This window comes from Dipodomys ordii, unplaced genomic scaffold (assembly GCF_000151885.1).
Source record: "Dipodomys ordii isolate 6190 unplaced genomic scaffold, Dord_2.0 Scaffold298, whole genome shotgun sequence".
In the NCBI taxonomy this organism is placed as follows: Eukaryota; Metazoa; Chordata; class Mammalia; order Rodentia; family Heteromyidae; genus Dipodomys; species Dipodomys ordii.
The window spans coordinates 37,158-64,151 of NW_012267514.1; the positions used below are offsets into that span (position 1 = coordinate 37,158).

At 37.0% G+C, this 26,994-nt stretch overlaps 3 protein-coding genes across 3 annotated transcripts in view; 1 reads left to right on the plus strand and 2 right to left on the minus strand.

Moving 5' to 3' along the window:
- LOC106001410 (olfactory receptor 4S2-like) overlaps window positions 1-232 on the plus strand; it is a 7,122-nt gene extending 6,890 nt beyond the window's left edge. Inside the window, exon 2 of the mRNA XM_013036505.1 lies at window positions 219-232. Coding sequence (XP_012891959.1) covers window positions 219-232 — 14 coding nt within the window. The remainder of the gene's footprint in view (window positions 1-218) is intronic.
- A 2,311-nt stretch (window positions 233-2,543) lies between these two features.
- On the minus strand, window positions 2,544-5,523 carry LOC106001411 (olfactory receptor 4S2-like). Its single transcript, XM_013036507.1, has 2 exons — window positions 5,463-5,523; window positions 2,544-3,516 (listed from the first exon to the last, which is right to left on the minus strand). The coding sequence occupies exon 2, from the start codon at window positions 3,477-3,479 to the stop codon at window positions 2,544-2,546; it is 936 nt and encodes a 311-aa protein (XP_012891961.1). The 5' UTR covers window positions 3,480-3,516; window positions 5,463-5,523.
- A 10,998-nt stretch (window positions 5,524-16,521) lies between these two features.
- On the minus strand, window positions 16,522-17,457 carry LOC106001412 (olfactory receptor 4S2-like). Its single transcript, XM_013036508.1, has one exon. The coding sequence runs from the start codon at window positions 17,455-17,457 to the stop codon at window positions 16,522-16,524; it is 936 nt and encodes a 311-aa protein (XP_012891962.1).
- Window positions 17,458-26,994: the final 9,537 nt, after the last annotated feature.

Below are 26,994 nucleotides of genomic sequence, written 5' to 3' on the forward strand. Positions count from 1 at the left end.
TGATCATTTCTCCATGCTTTCCTAATTAAAGTCTTATACAGGAGAGATCTTCCACACTGTGAACTTACAAACAACATCTGTGGATTCATGAAGACTTAATTGGCAGATAGCTTGACCAGAGTTATTTTTGGATCATAAAGCTTAATAATGTACAAATATCCATTATTGAATTCATGATTATACAAAAATTAATGTTCCTTTATCTGTCTTTCATTCAGGTTTGTTCAGTTGATTGAGGCTGAACTTCATTCTATTTCTGGTGGCCCAGGTATGTTCTACATATTTATTTTCCAAGTGCAGAAAATCCCAGTGCTAATTTACTCTACCGATGAGATCACATTCATGGATGATCATTTTGCAAGAGTACTGATAAGGCGAGGCAGTACTACTACTAAACTACAAAGTACTTTAATTCTGGACCACCCAGACATGTTTGAGTTTCTTGAGTGCCCATCAATGACAAGGAGTATGCCATGGAGAGGGATGTGAAAAAGCAGTAGTCCATTGCTAAGAAATATGTTTAACATAGTGACTCTATGAGATAGTATTCTAACAACAATCTAGAGAATAAAGATAGAAATATTTTTGTTTGGTTCACTATTACATAAATTATTTGTTTCACCATTCAAAACCATGAAGAATACAAGTAAAGTCCTTTCAGTCATCAAGCAAAAGCAAGTCTTCAACCCTGTAGGGCTGGCAGTCAGTGATGTCAGCTGCAGCCATGGATGCAATGTTCTTCCTGTTTAGACTCTCTTACCAGTGCTGTGGAGAGTCTGTTTTCCTGATTTTTGGTCATGTCCTTCCAATGCAGATAAACTCAGAAGAAATTCTGAGGACTTATAAGTTTATGCAGTCACTATGAGAAATGTAGGCACTCTTTGATACCATATACTTTATTGTCCATGAGAAAAATAGCAGTTTTAGTACTTTGTCAGGGACAAAGGTACATAGTGCTGTGTATATTTCTCAAGAGTCCTGTAGCTTACAGTTTTCAAAGTAGAATTACTCTGGAGAAAAATTAACAATGGAACATATTATATATTGGAAAGTTTTATAAATTTGTTTCAGTTTTTGCAGTATACATTGTATTGTTTATATTCCATTTGCCAATTGAACTAGTATGCTCTCAGAAGATCAACTCATTGATTTCTAGCTTTGTACACTTATGTGTGCAGATATTCTGTGCACACTAAAACCTAACCAGAAGAAATTGTCAAAATGTACAACTATTTCATTTACCCAGAACCTTTCTCAATGGAACAGAATCTTAGAATATTTCCCTTTATATTTCTAGAAAAAAAAGTCTCAAAGAGACATAATGATGGATCCATTTGGGAAGAATTGACCTAAAATTCACATTAAAATGGAACAAATACCAGTATATAAGGAAATACTGCACAGATAGCAAATCAAGGACAATAGCCGTGGGTTCTCAAGGAATGCTCATAACTAAATTACAACTTCTAATCCAGATCACCTGGGCTTAAAAAAAATCTTTCCAAGTTTAGTTTTGTGAATGCACTAATAGGAGATTCTATTTTAAACATTCATTTCTCTAACTAATACTTGCATGCCCCTAATGCAAAATACAAGCATGGAAAGAGGTGGCACTGGTTCTCTGAGATTTGTAGATGTGAGAACTCCAGTAATATACTTGCTTACATAAAAATAAGACCCAAGTTTGAGGCTCATTTTGAAGGACATATACAAGAGAAGGAAAGAGCCTTTGTCCACAGGAAAGTCCAGTGATCAGTAATAGCACACTGAATATAGGAAAGATATTTGGTTCAAACATTTAAAGAATCATGATTTTCCAGTCATGCATTTCAACAAATTGTGTTTATCTGCTGATTGAGTCATGTTTTCCTTTATCCTCTAGATGGATTTGTTTTCATCCATTTTTCAACTTGTTTTGGAACCTTATGTGAAAAGGGAAAACTGGTTACAGATCCAAAGCAAAGTTTAGATCCATTTAGAAGGGAATCCATAAGTTACAGTTTAAGGTAGGTGTTGGGACTTACTAAAGGTACCCTTGGTGTATAGGTAAAGAAGTGGAATGTTAAGACTGAGGGGAACACATGGATGAAAGCTATCAGTTTCTTTCAAACTTCCTTTTGTTTTTTTTGCTATTCTACATATGGCTAAACTCCAGTCTGAAATTGAAGACTCATAGTTCTGTTAATATCAGAATGCACTAGCACAGACTTATCCTTTCCCAAATAATCATTCATACATCATCTACATATTCATTTCATTTGTATATCAAACAGCAATAAACTCAAGGCACAACCTCATGCATTACATATATATGTGTGTGTACTATTGTAACCAAATAAAAAATGTGGCTGTGATGATATGAGAATGACCAGATTTGAGCAATAGGATAATCATGATAAAGAGTAGTTTCTTATGAAGTATATATACTGCTCACACATTTGTCCGACTGGGAAAGCCAGGCAAGCTATCACCTTGTTCATTACAGTTCTATTTACCATGACCAAGGAAATTCGAAAGCCACTAACTTCAGTGGTCACTCCCAGCTATTTCTTGTTCCTGTCCCAGAAAAGCTTTCTGCACCACAATTTCTTCATGGCATTCTTGACTTCTGCATTCCGGAGAGTATAAATCATAGGATTTAACATAGGAGTGACAATAGTGTAAAACACAGCCACCATCTTATCATCTGAAAAGGTAACATCCGGGCGCATATAGGTAAAAGTACAGGGAACAAAGAAGATGATGACCACAGCAATATGGGCACCACACGTAGAGAGAGCTTTGCGCCTACCTTCTGCTGACCTCTTCCTCAGAGACACCAGAATAACAGTGTAGGAGATCAGCAAGATGACAAAACTCCCCAGACTGATGGTACCACTGTTGGCTGTCACAACACCACTAATGATGTGTGTGTCTGTGCAGGCAAGTTTCAGCACAGGATGGATATCACAAAAGTAGTGATTGATCTCATTGGGTCCACAAAAGGGGAGTCGGACAATCAGAGATACTGGGATCATGGCATGCAAGAACGAACCCACCCAGGTGCCAAGCAAGATTTTATTACATCTCTCCTGGTCCATGATGGTCATATAGTGTAGCGGTTTACAGATGGCCACGTATCGGTCATAAGCCATGACAACAAGGATGAAGATCTCTGTGCATCCAAAGAAATGTACCCCAAAGAGTTGCAATATGCATCCTGCATAGGAAATTCTTTTTATCTTTGCAAAGAGATCAAAAACCAGCTTCGGTGCTGTAACTGATGAATAACAAATGTCCACAAAAGACAGGCAATTGAGGAAGAAATACATGGGTGACTTCCAAAGATTGCCCATGTAAATTGTCAGCATGATGAGCAGGTTTCCTAGAAGAATGATTGTATAAAAGAAGGAGAATACCACTAGACACACTTCTGCAGCCACAGGGTCTTGAGTAAGGCCCCAGAAAATGATTTCTGTCACATTGTTTACCTTGTCCATGGAATGAGTGTAGAATCCTTGATAACAATTGAATTTCCTGCAAGATAAACACCACAAAGACAATTGTCCTTTATTTTAGTTTCCGAGTATATGAATGGAATCCTATAAAATATGTATACACATATATGAATTAAGGAGAATGCAATTATGTCACTTGTAAGGGAATGGATGGATCTGGAGGAATTCTGATTAAGACACATATCTAGACATTTCCTAAACTTTTCACTGATATGTATATATATATATATATATATATATATATATATATATATACACACACACACACACACACATATATATATATATATCCCTATAGTTGTAGTTATCATGTAGATAAAAACCAATCCCCTAGAGTTCCATCTATAAAATTTACACATCCTATGCTATGTAATTCTTGTACTCTAACCTAGTCTTTTTCACCAACATTTTATTGATTTTTTCCAGTTTAGAAAAGCTACAGTTTTCTGTATATATTTTTTGTTATAAAAATACTGTACAGAGAAGTTACAGTTACATGAGTGAGGTAATGAGTATATTTCCTATCCAGCATTGTTACCTCCTGCTTTGTTTTTCCCCTACCATCCCTACCATCCCCCCTTCCCCAACTCCTCTCTCCTCTCCCACCCCCTGCCCTCCATCCTCCCTGGGCCCTGAGTTGTAAACTTCATTTTCAACATAGTGTCTTGTACATCTCACTGTTACAATGGGTCAAACTGTATCCTTATTTCAGCATTTTGTTATTTCCTTTCCCCTCCCCAAATTAGAAAAATTTATATACAAGATGCAGGGCACTGGAATCAAATACAGGGAAAACAGAGGGGAAGAACATATACAAGGGGGAGAGGGGAAGAACATACAAAAGAAACAAAAAAACCACATGGTACATTATAAACACATTAAAAACAATAGCAAGAAAGATAAAACCACTTGTGTCCCTATCTTGGGGTTTATTTCGCTTAGCATCATCGTATATAGTTACATGTGCATAGCTTTTGACCTTTTCTGCTTGTCCTAGACATATACAATTTATTGCAAATAAGGGAAACCATGGGACCTAAAAAGAAATGTAAAACATTTGGGGGCACTAAAAAGTCCCTATAATTCAGAATTCTATGTACTACTTTACCCTATTTTTAAAAAAGTTTTTCTCATATAAACTACTTCAAAGAGTTGTTTTGGTTAATTTACACAACACAAATAAAATGTGACCTAAATCTTGAGAAAATAAAGCTACAGCTTTCATCTGATTTCTAAGTTACAATGCTCAGAATAGCCATTATGTGTACTTTTCTCATGTCTTAAAAGAAATAATGACAACAATAATAATGGTCTTTGTTTCAACAACAATAATATAAACATTCAGAAGCTGACATACTGGAAGTGGAGTTGTGGCTCAAGTAAAGAGTGCTTGCTTTGAGTTGAAGAGCTTGGGGACAGCACCCAGGCCCAGAAATTGAGCCCCAGGACCGACAAAACAAACAAACAAAAAATACAAACAAACCAGAATCTGACCTATGCTCTTTCTTTTATATGCCCCTTACCCTTTTACTTCTGACAACAGAAAATACTGAAAATGCCCTTCAGTTTAAGAGCACTCCTTTCATAACAGTATTGAATAAGTGTGCATTTTGTTGCCAACTCCATTTTAGAATAAGTTGATACCTACACATGAGCCCAGGATCTGTTGCTCAAGTATCCAGACAACAAATGTGAAGCAGAATGCTCTTAACTCACCTATCAAAGACATACTTCTTGGCTTTTCTGGTCATTTGCACATTACGATGTCTCACTTGCTTTGGAAATTCACAGTTGTTCTAACTAAGCTCATGGTTACAAATAGCTACACTTCATTATTTTATTATAATCTTAATTTTATTGTTCTGTACCTTCTTAGTGTCTTATAGATGTTTAAAATATAGCAATCAAGTGATTTTCCTATTCCACCAAACATCCTATATTCATTATAGAAGAGAATAATCTCACCAGTGTTTTCAAGGCTTGAGTCTTGTTTTAGTCTCCTGACTTCTTAAGATAAGCTGACTGCATCCATCCACAGCAAAGTGTAATATGAGCTCCAGGAAATGCCTGATTCCTAAATTCAAAGACTAATAAACACAGTGTTCTTTTTTCTCTGGCTTACTGATGGCTGAAATCTGCCATTTCCCATCAGTAGTTTTGGCAATAAATGTTCTTAGCTCTACTTATAAGGACTTATTTCAGAGGTATGATGCAATACCATAATGACCTTAGGGAAAGACTACTCAGTCTTCTGGATTAATAATAACCAAGTCACATAGCTATCAATGAGGTTTAATCTACATTTCAGTTATTTTTAAGTAAAAATGATGTGATTTCTTTGAAACTCAAGTGACTCTACAGTTTAGGACCATAACCCTAACTCACAGCAATTCAGTGAACAATTTCTTTAATTAATGTCCTTCTACTTATATATTGTATAGAATTTGTAACAGTTCAAATTCTCTCTGTTCTAGTGAGAATATGTCTGATCTGTGGTATCTTATTCTATGGATTTATTGTTGTCTTCCAGCCATATTGTTCACTTTTGTGGCAAGGTAGCAGGAATAACTTTGGTTAGAATCATCACTGATGAAAAAAATGGTAACTATTTTCCCTTTAAAGTTGAACAAAATAGTTTAATACTAGCAAGTTTTCTCTGATCTTCTTAGAAATGGTTACACATCTTACTCTGGGACAATATAAACTAATATAAATGAATCTATATGAAAGTATCATCACATGCCATATGTATTCTGTGTTCCATGTATACCATGAATTCTATTTTCATGAACTCAAAACATTGAAGCATTAATCACATGTCTCACTATAATTACAGGATTTTGTGGTTTAGAAGTGAAAATTTTCTAGTTCTTTTATTTATAGTTTTCTTTTATTGCCAGTACTGTGTTTTTGTTTGAATGCCTTATTCTTGGTCCACTTGCTTATTTTGTTGTTTGCTTGTTGTTGTTTGGTTTGTTTGAAGATAATGTCTTTCAGACTTTTGTAGCCAGGCTGGCCTCAAACGGCAGTTCTCAAAATGTCAGCTTCCTAAATAGCTAAGATTATAGGTGAGTGCCACCAGTGCCCATGATGTGTCTAGTTGTTTTATACTGAAGTGTTTAGTGGGACAATGTTATCTTAAACATACCTGTCATCACCATGAAGTCTGAAAGTAAGTTCACCTAAAACATAGCCTAGATCACTAAATCCCCAGTATAACTTAAGACACATAAAAGAAAATTATGCTTTATTGTATCAAGTATGAGCATTTGAAAGTAACATTGAGCTAAGTCAAGGGCATATCCCTGTATTCTAAATCTAAATCTATATGTTTATCTATATATTGTTGTCTAACAGTATAACACTATAACACACTATCACAAGAAGTATTGTAAGTGACAAAACTCATATATTTTATATTATTGTATACAATATTTGAAATCAGTACTGTAATAGGGCTCATAAAACTTCACCATCTTAGAGTTTACTCTTAGCTTCTATAACTTCATTTTGTTTTTGTAACTCCATCTTAGAGGCCCATTTGTAGGACTAGTTTCTCATAACCTAACATTTAAAGATATATGTAGCTTTTGTTCCTTTCTGTTTCTAGATAGCAACCACACTAATAAATTATAAAAATGGTCATGGTAGTAGTTACGGAAATGACATGATATCTGTCTGGTTGCCCCATTTAGGATTTCTTGCAACATTGTTCTAGTTATTCATGCTTGCTTGCAATATTGTTTTAGCTTCTGTAACTTCATGCTTGGCTTGCAGCTGCAGAAAAGAACTGCTAGTTACTTTCCTCCCATGAGCGAATAAAGGATGGTGGATTTTCTGCCTTAAAAGGGGCCATGAGAGCAACCTGGGCACTGTACTTTTCTGGGCATTTGATTGTCCAATGTAGTCCTGGCAGCCAATAAAGACTTTCTTTTGGCTGTATACTCTGTGTCTGTGTGATCTTCCCTGCTGGTCTTCCCTACAACAGTACTATTGAAAAATAGAAAATTGGGCTAACATTTCTTCTTACACTCAATGTGTTGTGATAAGAACAGAAACATCCCTTCATAGCAATTTCAAGAATAGGGTATGCTGCTGCTACTAACTATAATGCCATGTGGTGGTCTGAATCGATTTTCTGAGCTCATTTCTTCTAACAGAACCTGATGAACCACATCATGATTTTTGCTTCAGGTTTTTGAAAAACTTCCTGTATTCTATAAGGTACTGATTTTATTTACTGAAGCTATTTCCTAATTTATATGTATTAGTTTAGATTCCCCAACAAGAACATGCAAATGTTCTGATTTTCCCATTCTCCTTAATTTTCTTTTCCTTTCTTCCTCTCCTGCTTCCTCCCCTTCCTTTCCTTCTTCCTTCTTTCTTTCTTTGCCAAATAATAATTATCTAGATATATTGTTCATAGTCTTTATTTTTTATTTATTTTTTCTGTTGGTCGTGGGGCTTGAATTCTGGGCCTGGGCGCTGTCCCTCATCTCTTCAGCTCAAGGCTAGTGCTCTACCACTTGAGCCACAGTGCTCCTCTGGCTTTTTCTGCTTAGCTGGTGCTGAGGAATCCAACCCAGGACCTCATGCATGCAAGGCAAGCACTCGACCACTGAGTCACCTTCCAAGCCCAAATTATTTTCATTATTTTTAAGTAGTTGAACACAGGGCTTCAATTAAACTTGTCAGTTTATGTGTCCAAAGAATCTTGATCAATGACACCCCTTTTATTGTTCTCCCCGTACCCAACCACACCATACCCTTAGGTACCAGGTTCCATTTTCACATATGGATGTTGAATATTATAATATATTTGCCTATTTTATTTTTTCAGTATTTGTGACAGCATCACAGTTTTCTTTGTTACTCTGGCTTGGTAGTATATGTGTAAATCATATATTGCCAAACTCTTACATGACTCTTTTTCCTCAAGATTGTTTTGACTCTGTTAGCTCTTTATTTCTTCCATATACATTTTGAGATTCACTTATCAGTGCAGTGCAGTTTTTTGTAGAAAAATGCCTCTGAATGGATTGTGCTCAATATGTACCTAGGTTTTGGTGTTGTAGTGATAAGGAAAACCTGCCATTCTCGCCATTCTCAGAACTAGCCCAACCTTGCCATTAGCAGAACTAGTTACAGTTTGAGGAGCTACCTTGACTTTTAGTGTCTGTCACCCACTTGCTCATCTTGCATTAGCCTAAGCATATGGAATTTCTGAGCAAATGTAAACTTTAAGCTTTAAGTAATTTTCAAGAAACTGTAGCTGTTGGGGAAACTCAAACCATCTGTGCTCAAACTGAAACTGAATTGGAACCCAAGTGCTATAAAAGAATTGTGCTCCTATGGATCAGAACTCAGACTATGGAGTATTAACTCAGACTATGGAGTATTAATTCCTCTGTGTGGAATGAACACGAGTTCTTCTAGTCTCCAAGTGCCTCTTGCTTCTTTCCAGAGAAATTTTCACAACAGTAACATTTTCAAGATATTTGATTATGCCTGTCCATATACATGGGAGGTCTTCTCCATTTTCTTGTGTGTTCTTCAATTTCTTTCTTTCTTCTTCTTCTTCTTCTTATTCTTTGGTCGGTTGTGGTTCTTGAATTCTGGGCCTATGTGCTGTCCCCTAGTTCTTCACCTTAAAGCTAGTACTCTACCATTTGAGCCACAGCACCACTTCCAGTTTTCTGGTGGTTTATTGGAGTTTCACAGACTTTCCTGCCCTGGCTGGCTTTGAACCATGAGCCTCAGATTTCAGCCTTCTGAGTAGCTAGGATAACAGGTGTGAGCCACCAGTGTCCAGCTAAAAATTTTTATGTTTCAATGTAGAGACATTTTGCTACCTTAGTCAAATTCCTTTTCTTTGATTGTTATTGGTTGGGTATTTTTGAGACTATTTTCATTAGAATTATTTTCCTGAATTTTTTCCAAGCCTATTTATTGTTGCATAAACCTACTACTGTTTTTTTGTATATGATTTTGCATCCTGCTGTTTTCCTAAAGGTTTTTTTTTTTATCAGATCTAAGCAATTTTTGTTTGAAGCCTTTAGAATTTTTAAATAGAGGATCATGTTATCAACAAATAGTGATCATTTACTTTCTATCCTATTTGTCAAACACACATATACCATATATATACATATATATATAGTAAAGGTGATAAAACAGATGGGTTACTGTTACATAAGTAATGAGTACATTTCTTTTTTCTTTTTCTTTTTGCATATGTGGTGCTGAGGAATCGAACCCAGGGCCTCATTCATGCAAGGCAAGTGCTCTACCACCGAGCCACCTTCCCAGCCCCGAGTACATTTCTTTTAAACAGTTACATCATCTCTCATTTTCTCCCTCTTCCCCCTCCCCACTTCCCTCATCCCCAGCATAGTGTCTAGTGAGTATCATTGTTGCATTAGTTCATCTTTTGTCCTCCTGTTCCTGGGATTCCCTTTCCCTTCCACAGATCAGATAAACGTATACACAAACCAAGATTATAGAAAACTAAAACAAAAAAATATAAGTAACTGCAGATGGGACATAATAAGAATCTCTTGTTTCTAATTCTTAGTGTTCATTTTGATAACTTCATTATATATGATCTTATGCACTTAGCAATGGGCTATTGTGATCCCCTGCTAAGAATATTATAGACATATTCTAGTTATTATAAATGAGGGAAACCATGTAACTTACATTTCTTTGAACTTGGCTTGCTTCACTTAAAATTTTTTCCAAGTCTTTCCATTTCATTATGAATGGGGCCATGACATTTTTTTCTGATAGAATCATGGAACTCTATTGTGTATATATACCACTTCTTCTTGATCCATTCATCTACTGAGGGGCATTTGAGTGGGTTCCTCTTCTTAGCTATGGTAAATAATGTTACAGTGAACACGGTTGTGCTACTGGCTTTATTGGTATGTGGTCATTTGGATAAATGCCCAGGAGTGGAATTCCTGGGTCATAGGGAAGCCCTATGTTTAGTCTTCTGAGGAACCTCCATACTGCTTTCCAGAGCAGTTGAACAAGTTTACATTCCCACTAACAGAGTAGTTGCATTCCCTTTGGCCACATCCCTGCCAGCATCTGTAATTGTTAGTTTTCTTCATAATGGCCATTCTAACTGGAGTGAGGTGAAGTCTCAATGTTGTTTTGATTTGCATTTCTTTTTTCATTTTCTGTTGTCAGTCCTGGGCTTGAACTCTGGCCTTGGGCGCTGTCTCTGTACTCTGCATCTCAAGGTTAATGTTCTACCACTTTAGCCACAGTGCCACTTCCTGTTTTCTGGTGGTTAATTAGAGATAAGATTTTCATGGATTTTCCTGTCAGGCTGGCCACAAACCTCAGATCTCAGTCTCCTGAGTAGCTAGGATTATAGGCATGAGCCACTGGTGCCAGGTGATTTGCATTTCTTTTATGGCCAGGGATGTTGACATTTCTTCACAGGTTACTGGCCAATCTTCTTCAGAGAAGTCTCTTTTTAAGTCTTCAGCCCATTTATTAATTGTTGTTGCTTCTTTGAGGGCTCATTTGGGGGGGGTAGTTAATTTTTGGAGCTCTAAGTATATTTTAGATATGAGGCCCTTGTGTGATACATAGCTATTAAAAATCTTTCCCCAATCTGTGGGCTTTTCATTTATCTTGCTAGCTATGTCCTTTGCCATGCAGAAACTCTTCAGTTGATGTAATCCTATGTATCCAGTTTTACAAAGCCATAGTAATAAAAGCAGCTTTGTACTGGCACAAGATTAGGCCTGACTACTGATAGAACAGAATATACGACCCAGAAATGAACCTTATAGCCAGACTTATAACCACTTAATATTTGTTAAGGAGCTAAACATATAGGTTGGAAGAAAATATAACCTGTTCAGCAAATGTTGCTTGCAGAATTGGCTATACACATGCAGAAAAGTGAAGCTAGATCATTATATAGACCTTATACCAGAATCAATTCTAAATGGATCAAAGATTTCAATATAGGGCCATATACCATGAAAATATTACAGGAAGGGATAGTGGAAACACTAGGGTTCCAAGGCATGGGTTGAAACATTTGACTAATTTTCAAACAAGACTTAGGTCAATGTTAGCAGTTCCTTAGAATCACCTTTGAGGGATTCCTGCCCTTCCCTTCCTCCCCCACTGCTAATGGGACATATTCAAAGAAAGTTAAACAACTGTTCCAAAGTTCGTTAACAGGTAAAGGTATGCTTAATAAGCTCTTATGGCCATTTGTCTATAGTCAATGGCATATCTAAGAACTCAAATTTGAAAAGCAGGAATAGATCATCCTCAATGCTATCAAAGAAGATACTCTATGGGAAATGGACTCCAAATATAAACATTTATCTTCATCTATTCAGCTTCTGAATATTCCTTCATCTATTCAGCTAAGATTAATAAAATTCAGGGAATAGCATAATAAATATTATTTATTTAATATCTACTATCCAATGACTTATGCTTTGTACTAAGGGGGATGGATAATTATATTATTGAAGTTCTGATATCACTAAGAAATAAGAAGCAGACAGACTCATAATCTCAAGAATTAGTAAGTAGAACATATGAAAGAAGATTCAGTTTTCCAACAGTGGGTTTTTAGACTTTACAACTTGTCCTAATATTTCTCTGAATGAATTTTCATTTAAGAAGGCATCTCATGATGCCTTTAAGGTAATGACCAAGAATCACTCCTGTCAAAGTTTGACCGGATTTATTCCATGGATTAACATCACAATGTTATCTTCCGGTTGACAATTGTGACATTGTAGTTTTGACAAATGTGATATGGGTTAGATATTTTACCTGAAAAGTATAGTAATCCTTTTCATTTCCAAGTTGAATAAAATATGGCTTAATTAATAGAAAAACAACATGTGTTGTTTCCTGAATTGCTGTGACTATTGTTTTACTGTTCTCCAGAGCAGTAAAATTTACTGCAAACAAATTTATATTCATCACTCAGTTGAGTGTATACACATTGATTTTTATGTTCCTCAATATATCATTCTTTTTCTCATTTCAACGGATACAAGAATCTTAACATTATTCCCCCACCTTAGGAGTTCTGCACTTAACAAGATTTCAGTTATGTGAGTGGGAATGTTTCATTTTTGTCATTGTTCTAATATTTTTACTTCTTGTCTTAGCTGGTGACAAGTGATTAGTATAATCTAATAAGAAAAGAATGAAGTAATACATCTGTTTTATGCACAAAAAAAGATGAAATGCTAAATAGAATTCTTCTGAGCCATTCCCAGAGTATAGAATTAAGTCCATCCAAATCTAGCCTCATTAGTTGAGCTCAAGTTTCTCCAAAGAAACATAATAGTGTCAGATGCTTATTACATAAACCATGAGATTTTAGTATGGTTTAACTGAATTTTCTAGAGATATAGGATCAATATATGCAAATGAAAATGTATAGATTAAAGTATCAAAATGAATCAATTAAATTAATAATGCTACCAAAAATTTCAGGGCAAAGTTCTTTGAAAAGCTACGGGGAATAGACATCAGGTGATGTATACAACCTGGGTTACCTCAGGGTGGACAAAATCTCAATACAAAATGAAGCAGCCAACTGCCTTCTCATTGACCACACATAGGAAGAAATTGACATTAGATGCCTGGGTAGATATCCTTCTACCATCTCCTTTATTGATTAATTGTTAGGTAACAGTTAAAAGACAAATATGACATGGAAGGTCCTGTCTTTGAAAAATAAGATGGCCAAATTCTCAAAAGAGGGAGGTTTAATTTAGGAGTGAAGGATGTATTTGGCATACAAGTCAAAAAGCAGACTATTGTCCTTTAAGGACTTGTGAGGGATGAGACAGTCGGATCATGAGTTTGAGGCCCATCTGTGCTATATCACGTATTAATGGCAAGTCTGGGTTCCATATGTGACTGCTGTGTCAGTAAACAAAACCAACCACACAGAAACAAAACAAAGCAAGGCTACATTCACCATGTACAAATGATCATTTGCTATAGATAAACAGTATAAAATGATTGCCATGACTAGACTTACCAGGGCATTCAGCATCACATTTCTTTGGCCCCTTGTGTGTGTGTGTGTGTGTGTGTGTGTGTGTGTGTGTGTCTATGTGTAGATACTTGGCTTCTTAAATAAATACGTTTTATTCCACCTCAGGATCAAGACATCCTTGTGTGGTGACGAATCATATTGATACATTTGGGAAGCTGAAATAAATACTTTATGATTTTTTGCATACTACACTTGAAGTGAAAGTAAGTGGTACCCCATGTATTCATTTCTCCATCCACATGCTTTCCTGATTTATACAGAAGATATTTTTGACTCTGTGACCTTACAAATAACATCTGTAAATTCATAAAGGCTTTATTAGCAGGTAATTTTACTACAGTGATTTTGAGTCATCAAACATTGATGTTGTACAAATATCCCTTCTCAAATTGATGATTATACAAAAATTAGTTCTCCTTTCATGAACGTTTACTTCAGTGGTTTTAGGCTGGACTTCATTCCATTTATGATGGTCCAGGTATGGTCTAGATAGTGTTTAGATTTTCAAGTACATATAATGGCAGTACTAATTTACTCTACTTATGAGATCACATTCAATGATGGTCATCTTACATGAGTACTGATGAGGTGTCCTTACTCCTAAACTACAAAGGACTTTAATTCTGGAGCCCCATACACGTGAGAAATATTTTAGTTTCTTGAGTGTCTGTTAAAAACAGAGAATATGCCATGTTGAAGAATAAAAGGCTATGTTTACATAAACAGTTGACAATTGCTTAGAAAGGTGTTTATAATAGTTACTTTAGAAGACAGTATTCTAATCCCTTTATAGAGGATAAAAGAAGAAATCTTTTGGTTGGTCCACCATTACATAAATTAATTGTTTCAGCATGAAAGGATGAAGGATTCTACATTTGCCACCAGGAACAATCCAAATAAAATCATTTGAGTCATCTTGCAATAGCAACTCTTGAACCATGCAGGGCTGGCAGTCAGTAAGGTGATCGGCAGCCATGGAATGCAATGCAATATTGTTTAGACTTAGTCTCTCACCAGTACTGTGGAGAGTATGCTTTCCTGATTTTGGGTCATGTCCTTCTGAGGAATCCAAAGGAGAATCTCTGAGCTCTTCTAGTGTGGATTAACTCAGAGGGAATTTTGTGAGGATGTGTAAGTTTATGCAGCCACTGAGAGAAACACAGGCACTCTTTGATACAATATGCTTTATTGTCCAAGAGAAAGTTGAATTAGGCAGCTGCTACTTTGCCAAGGGCATAGACATACCATATTGTGTATATTTCTCAAGAATTAATCCTGTAGTTCACAGTCTTCAAGGAAAACTATCAATTGAACATACTATATATTATACAGATTTCTAAATTTGTTTCAATTTTTACAGTACACATGATATTGATTAGATTCCATTTGCCAATTGAACTCATATGCTCTCAGAAGATCTACTCATTGATTCCTAGCTTTTTACACCTAAGTGTTCAAATGCACTATCAACATTAAAATAAAAATCAATAGAAAATAAAATAAACTGTCAAAATGTACAGCTCATTCATTAACCCAGCATCTTCTCAGTGGAACAGAATCTCAAAATACTTTCTGCTATATTTTCAGAAAAAAAACTCTCAAAGAAACACAAATGATGAATCCACTTTTGGAAGAATTGATCCAATATTTATGTTAAAAGTGGAACCAATACTAGCATATAAAAGAACATTGTATTCATGGCTAATCCTGGACAATAACCATGGAATACTTGGTAATGTCAATAACTTTATTCTAACTTCTAATCCAGTTCAATTGTAGCTTAAAAAATAAACCTGATGTGGCAGGGGATTTAGCTCAGTAGTAGAACACTTGCCCAACAAGTACAAGACCCTGTGTTCAATCCTCATCTGTGGAAAAAATAATGCATGTTTAATTTATGTGAATGTACTAATATGAGATACCATTTTAAAACATTCCTATTTCTAAATAATTCTCGCATGCTCCAAATGCAAAACACAAGCATGGATAGAGGCGGCACTGGTGCTCTAAGATTTGTGGATGTGAGAAGGTGAGAGATCACAATGATATGCTGCCTTACACGTAAAAGTAAACATGAGTTTGAAGCTCAAGGTGAAGGACAAATATAACAAAAGAAAAGAGTCTGAGTCTACAGGAGTCACTTTGGAATGCATAATTGGAAACAGAATTATTTAAGTACAGTGATCAATAATAACTCACTGAATAGAGGAAAGATATTTAGATCAAATATTGAAGGAATCATAATTTTACTGTCATGCATTTCAACAAGTTGTATTTATTGTGCTGATTGAATCATGTTTATTTTGATTCCCTAGGTGGTTTTTTTTCATCTGTTTTTTTTTCACTTGAATTGGAACTTTTTATGAAAAGGGAAAACTGGTTACAGATCAAAAGCAAAGTTTAGATTCATTTAGAAGAGGAGATTCACAATATGTTACAACTAGAGATATTCTCCAGGTGTAGGCAAAGAAGTTAAACGTTAAGACTGAGGAGAACATATGGATGAAAGCTATCACTTTCTTTGAACCTGGATTTTTGTCCCTTTGCTATGCTACATGTGGCTAAACTCCCAATTGAAAATTCAGGACTCAGTGTTCTGTTTTCTCTAAGGAGAATACACTAGCACAGATATGTCCTTTCCAAAATAATCATTCATAGATCACATAAATATTCATTTCATCTGTATACCAAGCAGCAATAAAACCTCATGCATTACATAAAAATGTCTGCCTCATTTTAACTAAATGGCATATGTGACTCTGATAACATAAGTATTACCTGATTTGTGGAATATTATAATAGGATAATCACAATAAAATATCCCTTCTTTATGTAGGATATGCTGTTCACACAATTGTCCCTCAGAAAACACAGGCATGCTATGACTTTGTTCATTATAACTCTATTTACCAGGGACAAGAAAATTCACAAGCCACTAACTTCAGTGGTCACCCCCAGCTATTTCTTGTTCCTGTCCCAGAAAAGTTTCCTGCACCACAGTTTCTTCATGGCATTCTTGACTTCTGCATTCCGGAGAGTATAAATCATAGGATTTAGCATGGGGGTTATAATAGTGTAAAACACAGCCACCATCTTATCTTCTGAGAAAGTAACATCGGGGCGCATGTAGGTAAAAGTACAGGGAACAAAGAAGATGATGACCACAGCAATATGGGCACCACAGGTAGAGAGAGCTTTGCGCCTACCTTCTGCTGACTGCTTCCTCAGAGACACCAGAATAACAGTGTAGGAGATCAGCAAGATGACAAAACTTCCCAGGCTGATGGTACCACTGTTGGCTGTCACAAGACTACTAATAATGTGTGTGTCTGTGCAGGCAAGTTTCAGCACAGGATGGATATCACAAAAGTAGTGATTGATCTCATTGGGTCCACAAAAGGGCAGTTGGACAAGTAGAGACACTGGAATTATGGTATGCACGAACCCTCCCACCCAGGTGCCAAGCAAGATTTTATTACATCTCTCCTGGTCCATGATAGTCATATAGTGTAGCGGTTTACAGATGGCCACGTATCGGTCATAAGCCATGACAATAAGGATGAAGATCTCTGTGCATCCAAAGAAATGTACCCCAGAGAGTTGTAATATGCACCCTGCATAGGAAATTCGTTTCTTCTTTGCAAAGAGATCAAAAATCAGCTTTGGGGCGGTGGATGACGAAAAACAAATGTCCACGAGAGACAAGGAATTGAGGAAGAAATACATGGGTGACTTCCAAAGATTGCCCATGTAAATTGTCAGCATGATGAGCAGGTTTCCTAGAAGAATGACTGTGTAAAAGAAGGAAAACACCACTAGACATACTTCCTCAGCCACAGGATCTTGTGTAAGGCCCCAGAAAATGAACTCGGTCACATTGTTTATCTTTTCCATGGAATGAGTTTAGAAGGCCTTCAAAACAATTAAATTACATGAAAGACAGACACCACAAAGACAATTATCCTTGTTCTTTCAGAATCACTGAACATAATCCTATAAAACATGTATATGTTCAAACATAAACATATGTTTTAGGAAGAATGAAATTGCCGCATATAGGGAATGGATAGATCTGGAGGATTTCTGATTAAAGCATGTTTCTAGAAATTTCCTAAATGTTTCCACTACTAGTTGTAGTTTAGATTCATTTAGAAGTTGAAAGCCCATTTCCTACAGTTCCATCTACATTGATACATCCTACTATGGAACTCTACTCTTACCTAGTCTTTTTCAGCAACATTGTTTTGATTTTTTTCCATCTTAGAAAAGCGGCAGTTTTCATCTAATCTCTATGTTACAGCTCTTCTACTAGCCATTGCTCATGCTTTAAAAGAAATAATGACAGTGGTAATAATGGACACTGTTTTAACAGCAATAATATAAACATTCAGAATCTGTCATACTCTCCTCATTTTATATGTCCTTTCTCCTTTTACTCCTGACAACAGAAAATACTGTTTACTACTGACAAAGTCATTCATTGTAAGAGAACTCCCCTCAGACCAGTATTGGACAAGTATGAATTTTGTTGCCAACTCCACTTTAGAATAAGTTGACACCCACACATGAGCCCAGGCTCTATTGCTTAAGTATCCAGACAACAAATGTTAGTGAGAATGCTCCTAACACTCGTGTCCAAGAAATCCCTTTTGACTTTTCTGACCATTTGCACATTAGAGTTTCTCACTTGCTTTTCAAATGACTGGCATTTTTGAAACTCACATTTGTTCTACCCTAGTTTATTATTACAAATAGCTATACATTAAAAATTATGTCTTAATTTTATTGTTCTATAGTTTCTTAGATTAGCGTCTTATAGATGTTTAAAATATACCATTCAATAATTTCTCTATTTCACCAAGCATCCTATATTCATTATAGAAGAGAATAATCTCACCAGTGTTCCTGTATTTTTAAGAGACGTTGACTGCATCCATCCACAGCCAAAGGAATGTGATGATGGATGATTTTGTGGAAGATGAGCTCCAGGAAATGCCTGATTCCTAAACTCAAAGACTAGCAAACACTGTGTTCTCTTTCTCCGGTTCTCTGAACTGCTGAAATCTTCCATTTCTCAGTAGTTTTGGCAATAAATGTTCTTAGCCTTACTTATAAGGAGTATTTCAGAGGCATGATGCAATACCATAGTGACCTTAGGGAAAGCCTCAGTCTTCTGGATTAATAATAGCCAAATGGTATAGTTATCAATAAGGTTTAATTTACATTTCAGTTATTTTTAAGTAAAAATGATGTGATTCCTTTGAAACTCAAGTGACTCTTCAATTTAGGACCATAGCCCTAACTCACAGCAATTCAGTGAACAATTTCTATGACTCTATACGTTAGTTCTTTAATGAATGTTCTTCCACTTATTTGTTTAATGGAATCGTAGCAGCAAACTCTCTCTGTCCTAGTGAGGATATGTCTGATCTGTGAAAATATTTTATTCCATGTATTTATTCTTCTCTTCCAGATTTGCCATGTTGTGTATTTTTGTGATAAGACGGCAGGAATAACTTTGGTTACAATCATTATTAATGAAAATGGTAACCATTTTCTCTTTAAAGTTGAACAAAATATTTTAATATTGGCAAGTTTTCCCGGATCTTTCTAGAAATGGTTGTACTTCTTACCCTAGAACAATATAAGCTAATGTAAATACATTTATATCCAAGAATAAAAATATACCATATGCATTCCATGCTCCATGTACACCATGTATTCTGTTTCCATGAACTCAAGAAACTGAAGCATTAATCACATGTAATTACAGAATTTTGTAGTTTAGAAGTGGAAGCATTTCATTTTTAATACTCTAATAATATGTCTAGTTCTTTTATTTATTAATATTTTTGTTTTATTGCTAGTACTGTGTTTTGGTCTGAATGCTTTATACTTCCTCCTCTTGGTTATTCTACCATTTGAGCCATTCCTCTAGTCTTGGTTATTGTTTTTTTGTTTGTTTGCTTGCTTGTTGGATTATTTGAAAGTGAGGTCTTTGAGACTTTTGTACTCATGCTGGCCTCAAATTTCAATCCTCTAAGTCTCAGCTTCCTAATTAGCAAATACTGGTGAATGCCACCAGTGCCCATGCTGTGTTAGTTGTTTTATATTAAATGGTTTAGAATGTGATCTATAGAATTATTTTCCTGATTTTTTCTAAGCCTGTTTATTGTTGCATAAAATGCTACTGCTTCTTGTATGTCGCATTTGCATCCTGCTACTTTCCTGAAGGTTTTTTTTTTAATCAGATCTAAGAAATTTTTGGATGAATCTTAAGGACTTTTAAATAGAGGATCATGTTATCTGTATACAGGGATAGTTTGTTTTCTTTCTATCATATTTATATTCTTTACATTTCCTTCTTGTGTTTTATTGCTTTGTCATATTCAAATGGTATATTGAAAAATGGTTGAAAAAATGCACATTCTTGTCTCATTCTCAATTTGGAAGAAATTATTTCAGTGTTTTCCATTTCATATGATTTTGACCATAAGTTTATCAAATATAGCTGGTATTTGACTTATTTTCCTTCTATTCTTGGTTTCTTCACAGATTTTATTATAAAAGGTTGGGAAGGTGTGCTAATGACATTTTCTTCATTTATTGAAGTAATCTTCTACTTCCTGTCCTTCATTCTACTTTTTGGGTTGCATTATTATTTTTAGTTGTTATATATTGAAATATCTTTGCATTCTAGTAATGAAGCCAAATGAATCCTAGTATATGATCTTTTAGATATGTTGTTGAATTTGGATCATAAACATTTTACTGTGAACTTTTGCACCTATCTTTGATACAACAAGAATGACCTTTGTTTGGTTAGACAGCATAGAAATAATCCCAGGCTCCATCTCATCACATCTCTGGGCTTAAGGTCTGCAGGTAGTGTGCATTTATCTTGCAGATGGAATTACCAGTCTGCTGCCACCAGAACCATTTGGCTTATATATCATTATCTCATTTCACATTATCTTTCTGGGAGAAAAAGAGGGGCAAAAATTTACACTATATATTAGAAGTATATAAAACATGTAAAGCTAGAGATACTGAGAACCAAATAATAAAACTGAAGAATGAAGAAAGACAAAAGGTCAGATAAGGTGATGTTAGGAAAATGAACCCTAAGATATGTATTTTAAATGATTTTTATCTTTCATGCATTTGTTTCTAACGCAATTATAAGATTATTTCTTTGTTGCTTTGTATGTCCCTCCCCCACAGTATAACCCCTGCTTTCACTGTATTTGATGTCGGTATAATTTGTGGAGGGGAAGGGGAAAAACAAGTCGTTTAAATAAGGATACAGGTGGACCTGTTACAACAATGAGAAGTACAAGTTGTCATGTCGAAAACGAACTTTACAACTTGGGGGGGGGAGGATTGGGTGGGTGGGGAGGGAGGATGGGAAGGGATGGGAAAGGAAAACAAAGGAGGAGGCTACAATGCTTGATAAGAAATGTACTCACTATTTTGCTCATGTAATTGCAACCCCTCTGTACAGTATTTTCACAATAAAAAAATAAAAATTAAAAAAAGTGACAAGATAGAAAAGAGAGGAAACAAGTAGGGAATGGAAGTATAAGACATCATACAACAGGAGGAGAAACAGTAACATAAATAAGCACAATGAAAGGCAAATTGGTCGAAATAATAAAAGAGAGTGGAATCCCCCCCAAAGAAACAAAGACCTCAATGAAAGATAAAATACCCTGAAAATATTACAGGAAAGAATAGGGGAAACACCAAGACTCCTTGGCCTAGTTCTAAAGTTTCTTAATGAAGACCCAGAAACACAATAAGTCAAAGAAAGGTTGGACAGTCACGATTGCAATAAACTGGAGAGCTTCTGCATGGCAAAGGACATAGCTGGCAAGATCAATAGAAAGCCCACAGATTGGGAGAAGATTTTCACTAGCTATAAAAACACAAGAGCCTTAAATTTAATATATACTTAGAGCTCAAAAAATTAAACTCTTCATAAACAGCTCCTCAAAGAAAGAACCACCCCATCAAGTGGGCTAAAGACTTAAAAAGATACTTTTCTGAAGAAGAAATAAGAATAGCCAATAGACACATGAAGAAATGTTTAACATCTTTGGTCATAAAAGAAATGCAAATCAAAACAACATTGAGATTCTACCTCACCCCAGATAGAATGGCCATTATCAAGAAAACAAAAGCTGGCAAGGATGTAGCCAAAAGGGAATGCTACTATACTGTTGGTGGGAAGGTAAATTTGTAAAACTCCTCTGGAAAGCAGCATGGACGTTCTTCAAAGGGCTAAACATAGAGCTCCCCTATGACCCAACAATCCTACTTCTGGTCATTTACCTAAATGACCACAAACAAGGCTACACTAAAGCTACCAGGACAACTTTGTTCATTGTAGCATTATTTACCATAGCTAACAGCCCAGGTACCCCTCAGTAGATGAATGGATCAAGACAATATGGTTTATATACACAATGGAATTATTTTTATTATTATTTTGTCAGTTGTGGGGCTTGAACTCTGGGCCTAGACACTGTCTCTCAGCTATTCAGCTCAAGACTAGCTCTTTACCACTTGAGCCACAGCACCACTTCCGATTTTCTGGTGGTTTATTGGAGATAAGAGTGTCATGGACTTTCTTGCCTGGGCTGGTTTTGAATGGTGATCCTCTCAGATCTCAGCCTACTGAGTAGCTAGGATTACAGGTGTGAACCAATGATGTCCTGGCTACAAAATGGAATTCCATGCTCCCAGCAGAAAGACTGTCACCACCCCATTCATAAGAAAATGAAAAGATTTGAAAAAAAATCATATTAAGTGAAATAAGCTGGACTCAAAGAAGTATAGGCTCTATTGTTTCCCCCATTTGTAATACTTAGTATATATCTAAGATAGTTCTAGCAGAGGATCATAATAGCTCAGTACCTAAATGATGCTAATTGTAATAAACTCCAAGATATGGAAACAAGAGGTGTTTGTTTTGTTTTTTAATGTATATTTGTTATTGTAAAAATACCGTTCAGAGGGTTACAGTTACATGAGCAAGGTAATGAGTACATATCCTATGGAGCATTGTTACTCCCTCCTTCGTTATTCCCTCTCCACCTCTCCAACTCCTCCTTTCCCCACAAAGTTGTAAATTTATTTTTCAACATAGTGTCTTGTCTTGTACATCTCATAGTTACAATGGGTCAACCTGTATCCTTATTTCAGCATTCTGTTATTTTCCTTTTTCTCCCCAAATTGGAATCCAACTTCAATTTTCAGTAACTGACCAATTCTGCCAGTACCATCTGTTGAAGATGTGAAGGATCTCTATAATGAGAACTTTAAAATTAAAGCAGATTTAAGGAGTCTATGGCCACCTAATCTTTGATCAGGGAGCCAAAGAATTAGGATGGAAGAATGACTGGCAAGTTTAGTAGAACACAACCTCAGCTTGGAAAAAAAACACATAGCAAAACACCACAGAAACACAGTGTGCTTCTGATGCTCAGAAGCATCCAACCAGAGAAACCCTCAGCTACTGTGGAAGGAGAAGTTTGGGGGTGGCATGAACACTGAGGAATTCAGATAGGACTAAGCCTCCTATGAGCAGTCTTTTCTGGTTTAAACTGGTTTGGGACTCAGGGGAGGGGTAACTACCCACCAATGGAGGAGATTCTGAGAGAGTAGCAAGAGAGAAGGGGGGGAAGATTCCATTCTCTTTTATTATTTTGACCAATTTGCCTTTCATTGTGCTTATTTATGTTATTGTTTCTCCTTTTGTTGTATGTTGTCTTATACTTCCATTCCCTACCTGTTTCCTCTCTTTTCTATCTTGTCACTTTTTTGTCTTTCTTCATTCTCCAATTTTATTATTTGGTTATCAGTACCTCTAGTCTTACATGTTTTATATACTTCTAATATATAGTGTAAATTTTTGCCCCTCTTTTTCCCCCAGAAAGGTAATGTGAAATGAGATAATGATATATAAGCCAAATGGTTCTGGTGGCAGCAGACTGGTAATTCCATCTGCAAGATTAATGCACACTACCTGCAGACCTTAAGCCCAGAGATGTGATGAGATGTGTTAGGTTTTTAAAAAAGAGGTTGCCAAGTAAGAACTGCACCAGCACGCATGTGGTATTCAGGTAAGGGGTAGGTTTATTCAGTAGACCTGCTGGGACCAGGCAAGGTTGGCACGCCACGTGGCTGGGAAAGGCCTGGGAATGAGAGAGAGCTGGAAAGAGAGGAAAGAGAGAGAAAAGAGCCAGAAAAGAGCAGAGAGAGGGTTAAGAACAGTAGCACTCACGTGGTATTCAGGTAAGAGGTAGACCTGCTGGGACCAGGCAAGGTTGGCACTCCATGTGGCTGGGAAAGAGAGAGAGCAAGAAAAGAGAGAGAGCTAGAATAGAACAGAGAGAGCAAGAAAAGAGCAGTAAGAGCAAGAGAGCGTCTGGCCCTGGGCTAGGCCTTATGTAGGGTATGGGTGGGAAAAGGTGTGGCCACATCAAATTCAGATGTGACCTCAGCAGATGCAGATGTGACCTCTTCCAGGTGTCCCAGTTGCCTAGGTAACACAGGTAACTTTGCTGCGAGGAGGATGGAGTCTGCTAGCCATCCAGGAGCCGACCTTACATTCCAGCCTTTTAATAATCATGAAATAGGGCGAGGATTCTCTCTGGCTACTTCCTGCTGACAAGGGGCATAAACAATAGGGGTAAAAGGCTGGAATTTGGTCTCTTCCCAGAGAAGGCAGTGAGCAGCAGCTGTCCATTGGTGGATTGAGTCCTTAGATGAAGTCCTGAGAAGTCTCAAGAGCGTTGAGGGGCTGGAAAAAAATACTAGAGAGCAAATAAATGGCAAGAGGAAGGACTTGGGGCTGAAAATGTTGGTAGAAATGTCCCTAGCTACTTCTGACATCTGGCAACTAGGTAGAGAAGTCAGGTGACAAAGGCAAGAATATAAATTCCTGTTCAGTTAATAGGTAGACAGGTATAGACACTAGATGGGCAGGCTTCTTACTTCTACTGACCTCCCGGCTCTGGTTAATTTTGAAAGGGCAAGCACAAAGTAGCTGATGTGACATTATCTCCTCTTACTCCTCTCCATGTTCCCTTGTTCCCCAGACTGGCTGAGTCTAGGTGCTCGTTGCTGGGATGGCTTGTCCCAGTTGGTATTCAAGGAGGTTTGAACTCAAGGCCTGGGCACGGTCCCTGAGCACTTTTGCTCAAGGCTAGTGCTCTACCACGTTGAGTTACAATAGTCCTTCCAGTGTTCAAGGAGATTTGAACTCAAGGCCTGGGCACTGTCCCTGAGCACTTCTGCTCAAGGCTAGCACTGAACCACTTTGAGTTATAGTACCACTTGCAGAGTTTAGCTGGGAGATGGAGTCTTAAGGGGTAGAAAGTTGGACATGAATGGCAGAGAGAGAAAAGAGATCCTGAAATTAAACAAACTTTTGACCATTTACCATTGCAATAGCAAAAACTGTGTACTTCTGAGAATGGCATAAAATTAGGCTCTCTGGTTTTCCTGGGAGCACAGGAGGCATTTCAAAGGGGTTTCACTGCTCAGGCGTGATTCGTAGCACCCATTAAATGAGTAGAGTCAGTCTGGTGAGTGAAGGAGAGCTGACCAGGCAGAAGCGGCGTCCCGACTTCCCCCAAAGCCCTCTAGAGAGAAATGGCCAAGCCCCCAAAGCCAAGCATCCTCGGCTTCAGAGGTGACCGGCCTTTCAGCTAAAGGCCGTAGGAGCTCTCTGGCGTGGCACCACGTCTGGACAGAGACTGAGCAACAGAGAGCCATAGAGTAGTTTCACTCACCAGAGTAGAGAAGTGGTATGGACGTGGATGTGAAGGCAGCAATGGTATCGATGCGTTGATTCCGCTGCAGACAGACTGGTTCACAAAAGGCCGTCAGAACTGTGGGTATTCCTCAGAGCAAAAAGGGAAGAACAAAAAAAGAAAAAAGAGGGAAAAAACAGAGCTATCCTGACTTTAAGCCTTTATCCGAGTCACGGCACCATTTATGTTAGGTTTTTAAAAAAGAGGTTGCCAGAGAGAGAGCTAGAATAGAACAGAGAGAGCAAGAAAAGAGCAACAAGAGCAAGAGAGCGTCTGGGCCTGGGCTAGGCCTTATGTAGGGTATGGGAGGGGAAAGGTGTGGCCACATCAAATTCAGATGTGACCTCAGCGGATGCAGATGTGACCTCTTCCAGGTGTCCCAGTTGCCTAGGTAACGCAGGTAACTTTGCTGCGAGGAGGGTGGAGTCTGTTAGCCATCCAGTTAGGAGCCTGGGATTATTTCTATGCTGTCTAATCAAACAAAGGTCATTCCTGTTGTATCAAAGATAGGTGCAAAAGTTTACAATAAGATGTTTATGATCCAAATTCAACAACATATTGAAAAGATCATATGCTAGGATTCATTTGGCTTCATTACTAGAATGCAAAGATATTTCAATATATAAGAACTAAAAATAAAAATGCAACCCAAAATGTAGAATGAAGGACAGGAAATGAAGGATTAATTCAATAAATGAAGAAAATGTCATTAACACACTTTCCCAACCTTTTATAATAAAATCTGTGAAGAAACCAAGAATAGACTTGAGGACCAATGGAATAGATCTGAAGATCCAGAAATGAACCCACAGACCTATAGCCATCTAATCTAAGATAAGGGAGCTATACACATAGAATGGAAGACAGCCTCTTCAGTAAACGGTGCTGGCATAATTGGTTTGTTTTGGTTTTTTCTTTTAGAGGGCTGTTTGCAGTTATTTCTTTTTTATTTCAGTACTCTTTGTCTTATATGTAAGTTTATCTGATCTGGGTATGGGAAAGGGGAATCACAGAAATGGTGAGACAAAAGACAAAGGGCGAATTAATGAAAGAGCGATACTCACAAAACACTATGTTGGAAATGCACTTTACAACTTGGGGGAAGCACAGCTGGGGGAGGGGACGTGGAGAGTCTGGATAGTGGCGAAAACAAGGGAGGACACAACATTGTTCAACGAGAAATGCACTCGTTTCCTGACTTATGTGAATGTAACCTCTCTGTACATCACCACTAAGCAAAATAAAATAAAACAATAAAAAAAGAAGCCTGCCAGTCCTCTGCAAGTATACAAATCACATTACTTTTTACTGGCTGTACAGAAGGTATGAGGGACTCTCAGGGTACTGTGTACCAGAACCTCACCCTTCTCTCACTCAGCACACAGTTCATATTCACAAATATCTGAATCTGATCCTTTTTATAGAGTTCAGAGCTATCAGCCATGAGCTTACTTTGTCTTACAAGAATTCCAAGCTGTCATTCAGTGGTTTCTCGCCTTTTATCAGCATTCAGAGATGTCAGCCAATGGTTTTGTTCTGGTTTACTTCTGCGTCTTCACTGAGTCTTGGAGTAATTGTTCACTCAGCCATTATATTGAGGATAAGTTGA